The sequence below is a fragment of the Delphinus delphis genome, chromosome 3, assembly GCF_949987515.2.
Source record: "Delphinus delphis chromosome 3, mDelDel1.2, whole genome shotgun sequence".
NCBI classification, from domain to species: domain Eukaryota; kingdom Metazoa; phylum Chordata; class Mammalia; order Artiodactyla; family Delphinidae; genus Delphinus; species Delphinus delphis.
The window spans coordinates 51,126,588-51,145,860 of NC_082685.1; the positions used below are offsets into that span (position 1 = coordinate 51,126,588).

A 19,273-nucleotide genomic window follows, 5' to 3' on the forward strand; every position below is an offset into this window, starting at 1 on the left:
CTTCAGGCACCCCGGGAGTTATTTGCCTTATGTCTCCTGTCTCCAGGCGAAAGTTTTCCTGTTAGCCTCTCAGGGAAGAGTAACAGTGAATGATCCAAGCTCTCTCACCTCTTCGCTTGGCTTTCCATGCTGTGCGTGGGAATGGCAGCCAAAAGGCACATTTTCCCAAACCAGCAGCATTGGGACCATGATGCCAGGACTCACCACCCAATGTACATGCCTCTCAGTGTATTCTGAGGTTTGCAATCCTCAGTGTCGCGGGTTTCTATGAATGGTTAAGCATCAGACCATTTGCATTTTAAAAAATGCAACCTCAACAATTGCCCCAAACACAAATACAGGAATGCTCAGTTTTGATCTACAGCCCTTTCCTCCCATTGTGTTTTCTTATATGAACATTTATTGAGCACAAGCCTCTTACTTGTGAGGTAGAGAAAACGGTAGCACCTGTCTCAGTGGGTTGTAGAAAGAATTAAGTTTAAGTGAGATTCTGTAGGTAAAAGTGCTGTACCCAGTGCCTGACATAGTAAGTCCTTTGTTTAACATTTATTAACCGCATCATAATTATTACTTTACGTGGATGTGTCCCAAAAGACCATGAGCTCTTTAAGGGAGGGTTTCAGCCATTTTGGTGAATTAGTCAGTTTTCCTGGGTCTCTTCCATGTCTACATGTTATTAAGGATCATATCTTATTTGCTTTTGTTCTTCACTAGAGCCTGGCAAAGGGTCTTACTCATAAAAGGCATCCTGTATATGCTTGTTGAATGAATGAGGCATAGGAAAAAATAATAATGCCTCACACTTACTGTCATGGAGTACCATGCGTCACGCCCTGTGCTAAGAACTTCACAAGAATTATCTTGACTTATCCTCCAAATGATGCCACGATCACCGTTACCCCCGTGTCTTCAGTGTAGTAAAATGGCAGGCTGACCGCAGTCAGTGTAGTAGTACTTTCTGAGATTAACCTACCTGGATGAGTGCAAGCAGACAGTTAACCTTTACTAGGAGCTTATACTTTGTCCAGACCCTGTGCTAAGCACTTTACAAGAATCGCCTCATTAACTCCTCCCAAGAACACTATGAGTTAAGTTTCCTATTTTCATTTTGTAGCAACGATGCTCAGAATTACTAAGTAACTTGCCCAGAAGCACACAGCCAGTATACATTTATGAAGAGCCTTTGTCCTGAATCACAGCATTATCTTTTTTTTTATATATAAATTTATTTATTTATTTTTGGCTGTGTTGGGTCTTTGTTTCTGTGCGAGGGCTTTCTCTAGTTGCGCGAGTGTGGGCCACTCTTCATCGCGGTGCGTGGGCCTCTCACTGTCGCGGCCTCTCTTGTTGCGGAGCACAGGCTCCAGACACGCAGACTCAGTAGTTGTGGCTCACGGGCTTAGTTGCTCCGTGGCATGTGGGATCTTCCCAGACCAGGGCTCGAACCCATGTCCCCTGCATTGGCAGGCAGAGTCTCAACCACTGCGCCACCAGGGACGCCCTCACAGCATTATCTTGTTTGCTTATCTCATTGGAAGTCTAAGGTCAGAAGCAGCAGAAAACTGGAATACATATTTTAAAAATGATACTAAAACACCTACTCCTCTTATTCAGAAAAAAGTTTTAAATATGTGTGTATATGTACATATATATATACAATCACATACATGTACGCACACACATGGGGCAATGAGGAGTTATTGTTTAATTGGTACAGAGTTTCAGTATGGGATGATGAAAAGTTCTGGAGATAGATAGTGGTGATGGTTACAAAACAATGTAAATATACTTAATGCCACTGACCTATACACGTAAAACTGGCTAAAATGGCAACCTGTATGTTATATACATTAGATACATGTGTGATGTAGGTTTGTCAGCATGAGAGGTGCAGGGGCCATGTTCCTACCTGAAGTAACTGCCTTCCCTTCATGTAGGAGGCCAGGTCAATTTAGCTCATAACTCAGGAGCAAATTCTTCTAGTGCCTCATCTTTTCTGTCACTGGTATCCCTGGGACTAAGTGTACATTAACTCAACATGAAGTGTTTCCCCCATGATCAAAGGAGCACATAGAATTTGTCTGATGTCTGATGCAGGAGTTTGGCCATATATGCAGAGGCATTTCCTATCTTCTTAGGGTTAGCAATTCATGAGCTAAGTGGTTTTGAACCTGGCCCATTGTGTTTTCTGGACAGTACTGTTTGTCACCCAAAAAGGTATTTAATAAGGTGATTCCCAACTAGAATATTTCAGTATGCCTACTGTAATAAGCTGCTCATTCCTCGCATAGCTTTGTCATGGTTCTATCCATAAAGAGTTCATTTCTGCATTATGAAGGGTTATTCCATGATGCCATGAAGTCTACCGGAGACATGAATACATTCATTATTTATTCATCCATTCGAAAAATATTTGGGGGTTCCTAATCTGGGCCAGGTTGTAGTCTGGGTACTCCAAGCACAGTATTGAGACACAGGACAAGTTGCCTGTTCTGCTGGTGTTTGGAAAAAAGATTGGAAAAATGACAGAGATCTGAGGTGAACTCAGCTGCTATGTGAGTCCTGGAGTCTGAGACCATGAGCATTCCTGGTATGGGCTTCCAATGGTGTGAGCTTTCAGGACAGAGCCTGGCATGTAGCAGGCACTTAGAAGTAGTCTGTTGAATGCCCTGGCTTCTGACCTGGGGATCTAGAACGGTGTGACCCTGGGGGCGGACACAGACCCAAGTTGCAGGAAGCAGCTCACGACAGATGGACTTGTCTTTCCTTGTCCTGTGTTCTCCTCCTTGCTTTGGGTGTGCTGGCTCGTGTTCCTGCAGGCTAGGGTTGTCAGGTAACCTGACCATTTCAGTGGAAAAGAGTGGCTCTGTCTGCCAGTGAAGTGGAGACTGCTGCTCAGTTACCCAGTGAGCTCAGCCATCTGCTTGGAGCAGAGGTATCTTGTTTGGCTGCACTGAATCCATCAGGCCACATGATGACAGGTAAGCAGTTTGGCTGCAGAGAGACTTTATTACAGAGTAACTGACACATGCCTTCCTAGCAGTGGTATTGAAGCAGGTAACAGGTCACCCCATCTCCACTCCATCTGTTTCCTTCTCCCTCTCTTCCAGCTTCCATTCTGTTCAAGATATCCTTGTCCTGCCCTGACTTTCCTAGCACCCACATGCCCAGAGTAGACCCTGCTTTTTCACTCCTTGACCATGTCCTTCCTGACCATTAAAACACCTATTTTTTGTAGGAAGTTTCTTTTTATTGGCCAAACTTCATTTCCCTTAAACTGAACCACCTCCTCGCCTGACATTTTCATAAACCATCATCTTTTGTGTCTAAGCCTTCTTAATCACTTTACTGGGTTATAATTTACATACCAAAAATGAGCTTTTTAAAAATGTACAGTTTGATGAATTTAGACAAACCTATATCCACCACATAAAACATTTGCATTACCCAAAAAACCACTATAGTTTATAGTTTTGCCATTTCTAGAATTTTATATAAATGGAATCACACAACATGTACTCTTCAGTAAGACATTCCTTTTTTCATATATTAACATTTCTAAAATTGGATGTATCTTACAGTGAACATCTAACATGGTAATGCTTCTTTTCCCTTAAGAGCTATAACTAAATAATATATCTTACAATAGATAATATCTTTAAATCAGGGATATGTTATATATATATACACACACACATATGTTCACATATATATTTATTTATGTATGCTTAGACACATGTATCTAACTAGTTGGTTTTACCATTAGACGGTAAGCACTGGGAAGGTAGAATCTTTACTTTGCTGTGTGGGTTCCCAGTGTACCTATAGCTGACTACTGACAGAAGCTAAATAAATACTGCAGAAGGTGGTGATAGTGAGTTTCAAACAGTTTTCCAAAAATATCTTCTAATGACAAGAGCTTGCCTAAAACTCTTCTTGGCATGAGTCAACAATCTCTAACCACAATAAAGGTTCTCTCTGGGGGCTTAACTACCTCTGCATTAGTATGAGACAGCATTTCCCCAAATTTGTTCCATGACAATTAACACTACTCAAGGTACTAATGAAAGGAGGGAGAGGGGAGTATCACTGTTACAGAAATTTGGGGAACGGTTCTTCTTCTTATCTACCACTTAGAGATTCACAGCTCATGAGCATGCTAAAAGTGCTGAAAAGTCCTGCAGCAAAGAAAACATGTTTGGCTCTGTTTCAGTCCAGGTTTGTTTGACCCTGGAGCTTTAGGGAACATCCATTAATAGCTTACAGAATACAGTTTGTGAAAGACTGTCATATAAGCATGAATTTAAAGATAAGAAAGAAAGGGAGAAGATAATGAGATTGAAGAGAGCTGTATGTGGGCTGGGCCCAGCTAAGCCCAAAGCTATGTAATGGTCCCTGGAATGGGATGGATGACGATGCTCTTTCTGAGTCAAGGGCCGAACAGCACTTTCCCTCATTCCGTAATCTTTTTATAGTATGAAGGGACATGTGGGAAGACAACCTAAGAGGCAACAAGATGACACGCAATATGCGTTGACTGATCCCTTAGGTGACATGCCCCAGCGCATGTGCTGGATAATTGAGGTTGAGTGAGGAGAACCTTCTATCCCAGGCATCTGCCTGGGCCATCCACTGGGGGTCGAAACGCTGTGTTTGTCTACTGGCCAGATACCTCTAACTGATGAGAAAACTGAAGCAGGTAATAGAACGGTTTGCTAAAACAGAGAGAAGCCCACCTGCAGGAATTACCCTGATCATTTAAATGATGGTAAAATCCTTCTCCGAAATAGCATTGACCCAGTACACACAGAGATGAAAGGACATCAGAGCGGGACCAGTAAAAATCAGGCAGAGACTCAAAGAAATGTATAAGGGCTCCCTTTCATTTTTAAAAATATGATTTTAAACATCATCATACAGTGAAATGGACTTTTTTTTCTCTTGGTATATATTCCTATGAATGTTAACACATACACAGATTTATTTAACTGCCACCACAAACAGGATACGGGACAGCCCCTTCATCCCATGAAATTCCCTCATGCTATCCCTTTATAATCCTCTCCCAACCCAGAACCCCTGGTAACCACTGAAAACCACTATTTTTCATCACTACAGTTTTGTCTTTTCGTGAAGCCCCTGTCCTTTTGCTATCTCCTTTGCTTAATTTTTTAACAGAAGTCTCTGCATGTTTATGTGTGGGTGCAAATCCAATGCCCCAAGCTTTCTCCTCTATTGTTAATTTTGTTATTTAACATTTATTAGCATCTATTATGTACCATACTATACTAAGCTTTTCACATACATTATCTCATTTTAATCTCACAATAGCCTTCTGATATATGTACGCCATTATTATCCCCATTACACAAATATGGAAACTGCAGGTCAGGGAGGTTAAGTGACTTGCCTGAGGCCTCATAGCTCACAAGTAATTGAATCCCAGCACAAACCCAGCTCCATTTGACCACAATCCTTAAACACTAATCAGTAAAAGGGAGGGAACTGTAACGAGGAAGGAGGTCCGTGGAGAGAGGGTTGGGAGCAAAGCCAGTTTGGGGCCATGTGGTTTTTTAAAAGGTTTGCATATGTGGGTGGATCTGGGGAACCATCTGGGTCTCCTGACTTCTCAACCTCAGCTCCTACCTTTATGTCTTCCTCCACTTGCCGCATCCAGGCCTTGCTGACCCAGTGGCATCTGCCTGCTGTTTTCAGGGGCTTGGGATGGTTTTAGTCCCATTGTAAATTTAGCAGAAACCACCGTCTGTGTCACAGCTCTGCCGAAGGACACAGCAGCTGAAACCCAGGAAAAGGGGCTGGGCGCCTTCTGGTTTCTACCCAGCCTCAATTCCCTCATGTGCCTTCTGACCTCATTTTGCCATCTCAGCTGCTTGCAACACCAGCTGAAAACGTTTCTAGGACACGGCCACCTGGTCTGTGTGCTGTAGGTGGCAGGTGTGTTCTTGCTGAGACAGGGCAAGTGAGACAGGAATGTGTGTGGTTGGCATGTTGTTTAACAAAGAAGGGAGAGAGTCCTGCCCTGCAAGGCCCAGGGCGGCAACGTTTGTATTGGGGATAGAGAGATGCAGGGGAAAGGAAAGCTAGACCTTAATGAGGAACTGGTGATGCTGCGGAGGTGCACCAGGTTGTTGCCCTTTGTATGGTGTCCTGCTGAGCCTGCCATTTGGGGAAGTGACGCTGGGTAGCACGTTTTCTCCTAGAATCAAGTCCTTGCTCCTAAAGGGTCTTGGAAGTGAGCTGCCAAGTCAGCGCATGCTGGGAGAAATCACACACCTGAATCATGGCCCCACATCCTTTGGAGACACACAAAGCAACCCAAAAATCAGGGTACCCAGGACCATCTCTGGAGGACACTCGATTAACAAGGGAGTGAGAGATGTTGTGTAATTTAGACTGGAAAGTCTTGAGTCGCTTTAATAAGAATAACAGCTCATATTTATTGAGCTTGTAATAGGAACCAGTTGCGGTGCTACGAGCTAACTGACATTAACAGTTTCATTTATTTCTCCCCACTGACGCTCTGAGGTAGATACTACTGTTATCTCTAGTTTATAAAAGGGGAATTAGAGGCACTGAGGTTTAAGTGATTCATCCAAATTACACAACTATCAAGGGGCAGAATCAGGATTTGAATTCTGGTATTTTTCAAACCTAACTTTGCAAATTTTATCTTCACTGCTTCTTGCCTTTTTTCTATTTGTTCTTAAATAAATTTATTTATTTATTTTTGGCTGCATTGGGTCTTTGTTGCTGCCCGCGGGCTTTCTTTAGTTGTGATGAGCGGGGGCTACTCTTCATCGCGGTGCGCGGGCTTCTCACTGCGGTGGCTTGGCTTGTTGTGGAGCACGGGCTCTAGGCACACGGGCTTCAGTAGTTGTGGCACATGGACTCAGTAGTTGTGGCTCGCGGGCTCTAGAGTACAGGCTCAGTAGTCGTGGCGCATGGGCTTAGTTGCTCCACGGCATGTGGGATCTTCCCGGACCAGGGCTCAAACCCATGTCCCCTGCATTGGCAGGCGGATTCTTAACCACTGTGCCACCAGGGAAGCCCCTCTTGCCTGTTCTAATTCAGAGATCTTATTAAAGGATAACAGATGGAGGAGGAAGAGAGATCAGCTATACAGAAGCCCATAATCTTCTCGAAGGCTTGCAAAGTTCCTCTGGCTCACCTGCAGTACGGGAAGGAATAAGAGCCCGTGGGATTTGCACTGCCATGGGCCCTCCAGGAGTCTGTCGATCTCCCCTGTTGGTTTGAAATAATTGCGTGCTGTAGAAACCTACAGCCGTTTCTCAAGTTTTCTTTTTACACAATCGGCTTAGGAGGGTTTTAGACAGGTAGGCACAGTGGACTATTTTTTTGTCTCTTGGGCTGGCACCGTGAAGTGTGACTGTTGGTTCCACCCTAGTATACTGGCTGGCACAAAAAGTACCAGGCCTCTTTGAGCCAACAGAAACATCTTGATGAGCTTGTGGTTTTGATGAGTTTAGGAGAGCAGAACAGACTTTGGGCTTAAAAAGCTGCTGGACAGGAAGTTAAATGAACTCTTTGGGAGTGCCACCTTAACATCGAATCCTTTGGAAGAGGTGTTTTAGAAAATGGTACCCTGTGACAACAGGTTATTTATGCTGTATTAGGGTAGTACTTGATACTTAGTATTATCCTGGCCTGGACTCATCATAGACTCAAGTTCAATAATAAGACCTATTACACTCTCCTGCAAGGGCTATCACTCCTGCTGTATTTTGTAGAATGCCTCATGCACGGCAGGGCACACTAAACAGTCAATAATAATGCTTACTATGATAACGACCTTCCTAATGCCTTTCATCTAAGGATCTCAAAGTGCTTTGCAAACACTCATTAGTTAAGCCTCACAGTGGCTCTCTGTTTTTGTAATACATTTTCCCATTTTACAGAATCTTAAATTGAGACCCAGCAAGCTTAAGTGGCTTGCCCAAAGACATACAGCCAGTTTAAATTAATGATAATGATGATACTTTGCATTTACACGGCATAGGTTTTCTAAGGTGCTATGAGTATGTTGTAAAGATAATTTTTACACTATCCTGGAGGAAGAGGGTAGCAAGTATTACTAAGTGTTGACTGGATTGGGTAAACTGAGGCTGAGAGGGCAAGTAGGTTGGTGAGGGTTTGACTGAGGATGCAAGGCCATCACTCCGCCTCTCAGAACAGTGTGGCCTCCCAGATAATCCACAATTCTCTGAACCCAGGGACACGTGATCGCTTTCACACTTATAGGAAAGGTAGCTGTATTTGGGGGAGTAGAACAGGTTGCAGAATTACAGCCGTATTTACATCCAGGAATAGTTTGTTCATATCCCCATTGAGAGAGGCAAAAGAGATGACACGAGGCACTTGGAGAAAGGGAGGCTCAGGAAATGAAGGAAACAGGGGCAGTTGCGGGCTGGCTGCCAGCTCTGCTCTCTTGTAGAGAGTCTTCACTAAACCAGGTCCTGCCTGAAAGCAGGAGCCCTCAACGGCTTGGTTCTCCATTTCAGCCTCATGGCAGGACTCCAGTGCAGCTCAGAGGATGGGCACAACCCCATCACTGGCACCTTGGTCTGAAGTGACAGGTCCTCGTGAAAGAGTTCCAGGGACACGCAGCATCTTACTGGCTGTCTCTTCCGTTGGACCAGCTCTAGTTCCTACAACTCCCTGTGCCGGGAGGGGCCTGGGAATCCTCTGTGGTTCAAAAAGTAGGTAGCTGTGGATCCATCTGTTGCTACCTTTTCTTAGCAACGTAGCCACATCGAAAAAAGATGAAAGCATGAACAAAAACATGCGAAGGTGGTAGGGGACTTGCCTTCTCCCAGTCCCCCGACACTCTGAGTGATCGATGATACTCTGCCCTGCAGGGACTTTGCAGACTTTGCAGCGCAAGGGAGGGGAGAGGTTGCTGGGTCTTAGGAATTCAAAGGGAGATTTGCTGACCAAAGATAGAACCTGATGCTCTATAAACACAGCCTGCCTCAGAAAGTTTGCTCCGCAACCCTGACCCCGCCTTTTCCAGGCCTGTGGATTCTGATTGATGACTAGACCTAGGGCTAATAAGAAGCCTTAAACAAGGGCGCCAAGCCCTCTTCGGGAATGTGTTCACGCACACAGGCCCAATGGCACTAAAAAGTCCGCAGTGAAGAAATCACACCAATGCCCTGCTTCTTCCCGCTCTCATTTTGGAATGTTTCCATACACCCCTACTGCATGGGTGGCTTAAAGGTGCAGGGAACCCGAGGAGGGGTGAGCTCTTGGAAGGAATACTTTAGAAACTTGCTCTGAATGCACACCACAAGGCTATTCTTCTTCAGTGGGAAGGAATCCAGGGAAGACCCTCCCACCCTCCGCGGCTCTTCACAGCAGGGAGTCGTGAGGCTCTGCTGCCAGTGTTAAAGCTTGCTTCAGGTGGGACTTCACAGAATACCACTGAGACTTTCTAAGTATGCCAACCACCCAAGCCACAGCTTGCCATGTCCACGTGGACACACTGACTGCAAGGGTGACAGCAAATAATCCTCCTGGAGCCACAAGGACCACGCCCTTCTCTTGAAATGTCCCCTTACTCAGCTTCCCATATCCAGGTCAGATAGAGTCCTGAGGATGTGCCCACAAGGCTGGAGAGAGCGATTCACATTACAAACACCAAAAACATTACTGGGTGATCTCCCGGGGCTCTCCTGCGGCTCTTCATTTTTTTTTTTTATTGCAGCCTCTGATGTGTACTTTGTGTATGTTTTATTCATTTTGTAAAGTAAGACACACCTGCGGGGCTCCTACACACATCTATTGTACTTCACAGCCAGCCTTTCCTGTCAATCACTCTACCCACATATACGCTCCCTTCCCACGTGAAATTTGGGCAGTTAAGTGTCTTGATAACTTTGAACCATTATGAATGAGCATTGTCATCATGGCACTTTATGACTGGGAATGGGAAGATGGATCGGGGTAAAATGCAAACAAAACCTGACATTTGGAAACTTCTTTGAGATCTCAAAAGCAACAAGCAGTTAGATTTGTTTTTCTTTTTTCCCATCCTCTGTGCATTTCCCGTGCCCTGGTTTGGCCTCAGAACAGCAGAAATGTAAGACCAAAAATATAATCAAGAAAGCTTTCCTTGTCCTACCACCTTCTGGACGAGGAGCAGGGAGAACCTGGGAAGCTTTAACAATCTAAGCATTCGTGGGTGGATCAGATAGGCTCAGGATTCCACCAAGTCTCAGTATAACGATCACCGCCCACAGAAACTTATCCCCAGGGAATCCTCCGCAGGGGGTCTTTGAAATGTAACTAAAAGAACAGAAGCCCCAACTGCTGGTGCAGGCAAACCCAACCTCCAAGTGGACACAGTAGGAACAAATGAGATCTTTCTTACCCCATCCATGTGGATTCTGATGTTAGGCACCAGCTGGAAAGGGCTGCACTGCAGACCTCGGGGGTGAGTCTTGCTCTTCCTGCTGCCCTGTGAGGTCAGCACGCCAGGCCTGCAGAGGGAGCCCCCTCCCCCCGAGCCCTGGCCCGAGCGCACGCCATCCAGAAGGCGCACGAGCAGCAGGTTGGCCGGCAGCGCCTCGATGCTGCAAAACACCAGGGTCCTGCATTCGGGGCACCTCAGCTCTTTGTGGGTCTTGAAAATCCTCTGGAGACATGGTTTGCAGAAGGTGTGCTGGCAAGGGAGGACTTTGGCGGTGACATCGAGCTTTTCGAGGCACACGGGGCACTCCAGAAGATCAAGTAATGTCACATCATCCATTTTATTTTAAAACTCCAGTCCTGACCCGGAGGGGCTAAGTCCACATGGTCAGGTCAGCTGAGCCAAAGGGGCAGAGACTGCCTCTTGAGAGTGTCCGGATGCCTGCCGGTTTGAAGGAGAAAGGAAGAGAAGAAAAAACTGTGAGCGCTCGGAGAGGTGTATCCCACCTACATCCAGCCAGCGTCTCATAAGGCAGTTTGCAAGGACTTTGCTCCCGCACCCAAGTTTCAGATGACTCATTCTGATTCAGTGCTAGCAGGTATAAGCCTCGACTCCTGCCTGCTGGCTGATGTGAGGGAGCTGTCAGCACAGCCGGCCACTGGCTACTTACTCATTGCCTCTCGGTGTGCAAGGCAAGAGGGGGAAACAGAACTGGCCTGTTGAGGGGACAAAGCCACCCCGCTCTCTCAGCCAGGGCTCCAAGGGTGAAAGCCCTCAGGCAGTCCATCTGGGTCTCAAATGAAAGGCCCCTCAGGATGCAGTTTCTCTGAAGCTATTTACTCTTTTTTTCCCCCCTTCTTTTAAGTTTATCTGCTATGCACCATACTATAACAAACTGTTTACATAGATAAATGTATCTGAATCTCATGTAGTTGTAGAATTCTTTCCTTCACAATACATCTTCCCCCATTATTTTGTTCTAGCAATGTACAAGAAACATTTCTATTAGAAACTAATTTTCAAAAATTCTTTTGTCAACTCCAGGCCATGTGGCTTGGAAGTTTCTTCTTTTTGTTTTCTTTCTTTCCTCTCTCTTTTTTCTCACCTTGATTATCTTAGCCTCAGAGACAATAGCCCTCCCATATGATAAAGTTGCACAGCCTGTTTTGTTACTTTGACAATGGTTCTCAGTTTCAGCTGAAGCAGATAGGAATTCTGGATTGTGGTCACAGCCTGCAAGAACCAAGATGGAGCAGCGTACACAGGTGTGTGTGTGCCTATGTGTGTGTGTATTCTGAAAATCATCCTTGTCCCAGAAACAGTTTCCTTTCGGATGTCTGAAAAGAAGTCTCCCCTTTAGGAGAGTCTCCAGGGAAGAGGTCCCCGGCCCTCACAGCGCCAGGGCTTGGGCGAACGCATTCGCGGGAGGTTTGGCACGACAGCCGGCGGCCCCACTGGTGAATAAAGCAGACGGGACACACCAGGCTGAGAGCCGGCGCCGGCCTTCCTGAGACAACTCTCCAAAGATGTCAGCGCGGGGAGGTGTGCGGGGGCCACTAACCTTGAGTTTGTAATCCCGGCTGAGTTCAGCTCAGCACGGTTCTCGGTTGCCGCTCCGCCAGGCTCCCTCGACCGGCTTCCATCTCCCTGGGAGCTGCTGCCGCCGCTGCTTTGCAAACTTTTACAACTCGAGCCTTACTCACTTCAGGGATCGCTTTACTCAGCCCTGTTAACGCTTTCAGCGCTGGGCGCCGGCAGCGCTTTCCTCTGAGCTTACTGCTACTGATCCTTCCTTTGTGCAACGGAGTCGATTTCTGGGAAGAGATTACAGGGGGCCAAATATTTTGCTAGCTCATAAGGCCAAATATTTACAAAGTTCATATTTTCACCTTTCTCATTTTCGCTCCTTTCCCAGACGCTGAAACACACTCAGTTATAAACTGCCCCGGTGATTGTGTTTATTTTAACCTTGTATGAGGATTTCCTGAAAACGTCAAACGTATTAACGGTAGCTATGATACCAAAGATAAACCGGCCACCTAAAAAATACTGTTCCTTAAAAATCACAGTCAGTCCTTGAATTGTGAGATTTGAGAGGGACTTGAGTGATCTTTTTGCTCAATCTTTTGAAATTAAAAAAACAATACTGTGGTGGTCCAGACACATCCTTGAAAAGTCAAAGCACAGGAGGGCTTAAAGAAAAAGGAAAAGCAATGTCCCAGGTCCCCCCTACCCTACCCACTGGAGCCTTTTATAGCCCCAAATAATGCTTATACTTCTATTTCTTGATTTATCAATAGTATATTTCTTTTAACACTACAAAGTTACCCAATAAAGTAATAATGATCTTATTATTATTACGTAACACCAGAGTAGAGTAGCCCTTATCTGTGCCAAGCACTGTTTTAAATGCTTTAACCGCACTAACTCATTCAATCCTTTTAGCCACCCAGTGATACACTATGCTCTTCTTACCCTCGTTTTACAAAGAATGAAATGGAGACTCGAGGTTAAATAACTCATCCTAGGAGTCACAGCTAGCAAGAGACTGGTGATCTGGGCTCTCAACCACCATGTCATATGGTGATACCACTTTAAGGGGAGGAGAGATGTTTGAGGGGAGCTAAACCTCATCTAGGATGGCAGGAAGTCAAAAGATAATGACCCAAAGTGACCAATCAAATTCTCTGGCAGATGAGGCAGCTGTGCCCAGAGAGACTGAGAGATTCCTTGACGTTACCCAGTGAGTTAGGGGCAGAACTGGGACTAGATCCTGGGTGCTCTGCTTTTACTGTATCTTCTCTCTCAAACACAGGGATGACCATTCCTTATCATGAAGAAAGTACTTAGATATAACTCCATGGGAAAACCATAAGAGGGAACCAAGAGGTCTGAGAACAGATCACAGTGGTTTACAGGCTTTGCAAAGTTCTTCTGTGTCAGTTCTGAAAAAGCAAACATGCATGAGGCTCAAAACAGGGGGGAGCTTTGGGATGGAGCAGATGAAGTCATATGTTCTCCAAGCACAGGGGCCTGATTTGGATACATGTCAATTCCAAGAGATCACTTTCAATTCTTTTTTTTTTTCTTTCATCTCTCTTTTATGTAGGGTGTTTTGAACTTCAGCAACACATCCCACTCCGTTGCCTGTTTCCTTCAACTAATTTCTACTTTAGATTCTGTGCTTATCAGGAAGGCCCTGTAGTTCCAGACCCTTTGGTGTCCCCGCTTGGTAAAGCTGAGCTGTCTCCTCTGTGAGCTGTCCCTCAGTCCCCTCACCCCACAGAAAGGGCCACTCTAGTGGGAACTCCACCTGCAGGGGTGGCCAACATTCTCCCTCTTCCCCTCTCTTGTATTTTTTTGGGATCTTAGTTCCCCACCAGGAAGCGCAGAGTCTTAACCACTGGACGGCCAGGGAAGTCCCCCCACTCCTGTTCCTAGACATACTCTGTCTCCCTTACATACCCACATCTGCACCTACACGTGCAGGCAAACACATGTTTGCACAAGGACAAACATACTCATCATCTTAGTAACGTAACATTTATGCCTCAGAGCAGTGCTAAGACTTTAAACAGACTATCTCATTGAATCCTGCCAACCACTCTATAAGGCAGGTGCTACAACTTTCCTGGAATCACAGAGGTTGTGATCTGAACCCAGGTTGGTTTAATCCCGGGACCTATGTTCCTTACCATTATTGCTTCCCATGTTATAAAGTCACGTATATGCCATAAGTATACCCATCTATGTTTACCTAAGTTTATGTAAAGATACACATGCAACATTATGTATGCATCCTTTAACTACAAACGAGCCCAAGCTCCTTTCACTCTCGCTGTATGTAACCTACCCAGTCTCATGGCCCCTCCCTGCCCCTGTGTGGCCAGTGATCTCAAAAAGCTTCAAATCCTCCCATCCCCGAGAAAACACAAAAAACCAGCTCCGTCCCAGGAAGGCAGGATAGATCCAGTGCTACCATATTTGACAGTTGAACATTCGTCAGAATGGAATGGTGATGGTAGAATTTTAGACACTGGCAGAGGGCATAGAAAGTTTACACTGAATAGGAGTGGCGTTTTAGCACCTTTTGAGTCACATCCTATAGGTGGTCCCTACCACCACCCACATATGAGGTTAGTCTTAGTGGAAACTTGAGAAATTTTCTTTTGAAGCTTCTGAAGAAGGGGGAGAGTTTTCAGTGGAGATTTCATTGTGGCTTACCCAAATGCAAACCTGGCGTCAAATCAGACCAAGAAGTAGTCCTCAAAAACACAGAAAAAGTGAACTACGCAGGCCTTCCCAGACTCCAGGCTCAGGCCACCAGCCCACTGCTCCCACCTCATCAACACTCCTCTTTGTTTTTGTACAGTTACATAGCGATTACAGACGGTGCTCTTTTTAAATACCTGTGTGATATTTATGAGCTTCTGCTGCTTGTATTTACAAGCGTATCTTGCTTTACGTAAAACAAAACCCCAAATCTGATTATAATTGTTCCCCTGTTCAAGATCCTTCGGTAGATGCCCATTGACCTTAGGATAAAATCCAAATCCTTTTTCTGACCTATCAGGCCGGACGTGATCTGGCTCTTGCTCAGCCACCAACTTACCCCCGCCTCTCCCCCTCACTCACACACTCCAGTGCCCCTGGCCTTTTCTTTTTCCTCAGGACACTTAAAGTTTTTCTGCCAAGGGGTATTAGTTCACGTTCTTCCTTCTGCCTGCAACACGCTTTCTAGTTATTCTCCCCTACTTTACTTTCTTCACCTCCTCCTCTGCAAGTTTTAGCTTAAATGCCACTTCCTCGGGGAAGCCTTCCTTGATTCTCATGACTAGAAAGTTTATCATCCTACGCTTTGTAATTCACTAATTGTTATAATAATTTACTAATTGTTGTAATAATTCAACAATTATTGTAATTCACTAATTGTTATAATTCACTAATTGTTATAATAATTTACTAAATGCCTGATTCACTAATTGTTATTGTAATTCACTAATTGTTATAATAATTTACTAAATGCCTGATTCCCCCCAATAGACTGCAAATTCCAAGAGAGCAAAGCACTTATGATAGACAAACTACTGGATCCCTCGTAGTTAACATAGTCACCGGCATGTAGTTGATGCTTAATAAATGTTTGTTGAAAAAAATAAATAAATAAATAAATGTTTGTTGAATGGGTTTATGAATGAATGAATGAATGAATGAATGGTGTTCTTAAAAAACTGTGTCTGGGCAGATGTACATCATACTGCTGATAATGGTTTTATATTGGCGACCTCTTGGATGCACTTGGATGTTCTCAGCCTCACCTCTAATGCTAAGAAGTTTCACCAGATTCAGGTGAATGCTACCTGGCGCTGTCGGGACCCTGCCATGCACCTCTTGCTTCCTGTCGTCAGCTTCTCTGACGTTGCAATAGGGACACCCGTGGGAACTTGCTCTCCAGTAACAAGTGCATGATCCAAAACTGTGGACCACCTTTCACTAATGGGGAATCTATGGATAAATGCTTCCTCCGTTCAGCCTTTGGAGTGTGCAGTCCTGAGATTTCATAAGGCTCTTCAGAAGGTTCTGTGGGACGAGTTGCACTCATTGTTGGGTGGCTAATACAATAATGCGTCCTTATGTTATCTCTCCCTCATGCCCTGTAACACTCTTTCATCCCTAACCCTTGCCCCCAAATAAATTACCTCAGGCCAGCTAGCCTTTGTCTCAGGCTAAGATAGTTTCTTTCTTTCTTTCTTTTTTTTTTTTTTGGTAGCACCACGTGGCTTGTGGGATCTCAGTTCCCTGACCAGGGATTGAACCCAGGACCTTGGCAGTGAGCACACAGTCCTAAGCACTGGACTGACAGGGAAGTCCCTCAAATTTAAAATTAAATCACAAAATAGCTATGCAGGCAATTTTTTAAAACATCTTTATTGGAGTATAATTGCTTTACAATGGTGTGTTAGTTTCTACTTTATAGCAAAGTGACTCAGCTATACATATACACATATCCCCGTATCTCCTCCTTCTTGTGCCTCCCTCCACCCTCCCTATGCTACCCCTCTAGGTGGTCACAAAGCACGGAGCTGATCTCCCTGTGCTATGTGGCTGCTTCCCACTAGCTATCTATTTTACATTTGATAGTGTGTATATATGTCAATTCCACTCTCTCACTTTGTCCCAGCTTACCCTTCCCCCTCACTGTGTCCTGAAGTCCATTCTCTACGTTTGAGTCTTTTTTTTTTTTTTTTTTTTTTTTTTTTTGCGGTACGCGGGCCTCTCACTGTTGTGGCCTCTCCCGTTGCGGAGCACAGACTCCGGACGCGCAGGCTCAGCGGCCACCATTGGCTCACGGGCCCAGCCGCTCCGCGGCATGTGGGATCTTTCCAGACAGGGGCACGAACCCGTGTCCCCTGCATCGGCACGCGGACTCTCAACCACTGCGCCACCAGGGAAGCCCTACGTCTGCGTCTTTATTCCTGTCCTGCCCCTAGGTTCTTCATGACCAATTTTTAAAATTTTTTTTTTAGATTCCATATATATGTGTTAGCATATGGTATTTGTTTCACTTTCTTTTTTTTTTTTACATCGTTATTGGAGTATAATTGCTTTCCAATGGTGTGTTAGTTTCTGCTTTATAACAAAGTGAATCAGTTATACATATACATATGTTCCCATATTTCTTCCCTCTTGCATCTCCCTCCCTCCCACCCTCCCTATTCCACGCCTCTAGGTGATCACAAAGCACCGAGCTGATCTCCCTGTGCTATGCGTCTGCTTCCCACTAGCTATCTATTTTACATTTGGTAGTGTATATATGTCCATGCCACTCTCTCACTTTGTCACAGCTTCCCGTTCCCGTTCTCCATATCCTCAAGTCCATTCTCTAGTAGGTCTGCGTCTTTATTCCTGTCTTACCCTAGGTTCTTCATGACATTTTTTTTCCCTTAAATTCCATATATATGTGTTAGCATACAGTATTTGTTTCTCTTTCTGATTTACTTCACTCTGTATGACAGACTCTAGGTCCATCCACCTCATTACAAATAGCTCAATTTCGTTTCTTTTTATGGCTGAGTAATATTCCATTTTATATATGTGCCACATCTTCTTTATCCATTCATCTGTCAATTGACACTTAGGTTTCTTCCATGTCCTGACTATTGTAAATAGAGCTGCAATGAACATTGTGGTACATGACTCTCTTTGAATTGTGGTTTGCTCAGGGTATATGCCCTGTAGTGGGATTTCTGGGTCGTATGGTAGTTCTATTTTTAGTTTTCTAAGGAACCTCCATACTGTTCTCCATAGTGGTTGTATCAATTTACATTCCCACCAACAGTGCAAGAGTGTTCCCTTTTCTCCACACCCTCTCTAGCATTTATTGTTTGTAGATTTTTTCATGATGCCCATTCTGACTGGTGTGAGGTGATACCTCATTGTAGTTTGATTTGCATTTCTCTAATGATTAGTGGTGTTGAGCATTCTTTCATGTGTTTGCTGGCAATCTGTATATCTTCTTTGGAGAAATGTCTATCTAGGTCTTCTGCCCATTTTTGGATTGCATTGTTTGTTTTTTTGTTATTGAGCTGCGTGAGCTGCTTGTAAATTTTGGAGATTAATCCTTTGTCAGTTGCTTCATTTGCAAATATTTTCTCCCATTCTGAGGGTTGTCTTTTCGACTTGTTTATGGGTTCCTTTGCTGTGAAAAAGCTTTTAAGTTTCATTAGGTCCATTTGTTTATTTTTGTTTTTATTTCCATTTCTCTGGGAGGTGTGTCAAAAAGGATCTTTCTGTGGTTTATGTCATAAAGTGTTCTGCCTATGTTTTCCTCTAAGAGTTTGATAGTGTCTGGCCTTACATTTAGGTCTTTAATCCATTTTGAGTTTATTTTTGTGTATAGTGCTAGGGAGTGTTCTAATTTCATTCTTTTATGTGTAGCTGTCCAGTTTTCCCAGCACCACTTCTTGAAGAGGCCGTCTTTTCTCCATTTTTACTCTCACCTCCTTTATCAAAAATAAGGTGACCATATGTGTGTGGGTTTATCTCTGGGATTTTTATGCTGTTCCATTGATCTATATTTCTGTTTTTTTGCCAGTACCATGCTGTCTTGATTACTGTAGCTTTGTAGTATAGTCGGAAGTCAGGGAGCCTGATTCCTCCAGCTCCGTTTTTCTTTCTCAAGATTGCTTTGGCTATTCGGGGTGTTTTGTATTTCCATACAAATTGTGAAATTTTTTGTTTTAGTTCTGTGAACAATGCCGTTGGTAGTTTGATAGGGATTGCATTGAATCTGTAGATTGCTTTGGGTAATATAGTTATTTTCACAATGTTGATTCTTCCCATCTAAGAACATGGTATATCTCTAATCTGTTGGTATCATCTTTCATTTCTTTCATCAATGTCTTATAGTTTTCTGCATACAGGTCTTTTGTCTCCTTAGGTAGGTTTATTCCTAGGTATTTTATTCTTTTTGTTGCAGTGTAAATGGGAGTGTTTCCTTAATATCTCTTTCAGATTTTTCATCATTAGTGTATAGGAATGCAAGAGATTTCTGTGCATTAATTTTGTATCCTGCTACTTTACCAAATTTATTGATTAGCTCTAGTAGTTTTCTGGTAGCATCTTTAGGATTCTCTATGTGTAGTATCCTGTCATCTGCAATCAGTAACAGCTTTACTTCTTCTTTTCCGATATAGATTCCTTTTATTTCTTTTCCTTCTCTCATTTCTGTGGCTAAAACTTCCAAAACTATGTTGAATAATGTGGTGAGAGTGGGCAACCTTATCTTCTTCCTGATTTTAGTGGAAATGTTTTCAATTTTTC

At 44.1% G+C, this 19,273-nt stretch overlaps 1 protein-coding gene across 3 annotated transcripts in view; it reads right to left on the minus strand.

Annotated features, from left to right (window-relative positions):
• Positions 1 to 12,110, minus strand: part of SH3RF2 (SH3 domain containing ring finger 2) — a 140,140-nt gene extending 128,030 nt beyond the window's left edge. For all 3 annotated transcript variants that reach the window (XM_060008612.1, XM_060008611.1, XM_060008610.1), the window contains exons 1-2: positions 12,012 to 12,110; positions 10,412 to 10,891 (exon numbers count right to left, since the gene is read on the minus strand). In XM_060008612.1, the coding sequence (XP_059864595.1) occupies positions 10,412 to 10,789 (378 nt within the window). In that variant the 5' untranslated portion in view covers positions 10,790 to 10,891; positions 12,012 to 12,110. The remainder of the gene's footprint in view (positions 1 to 10,411; positions 10,892 to 12,011) is intronic.
• Positions 12,111 to 19,273: the final 7,163 nt, after the last annotated feature.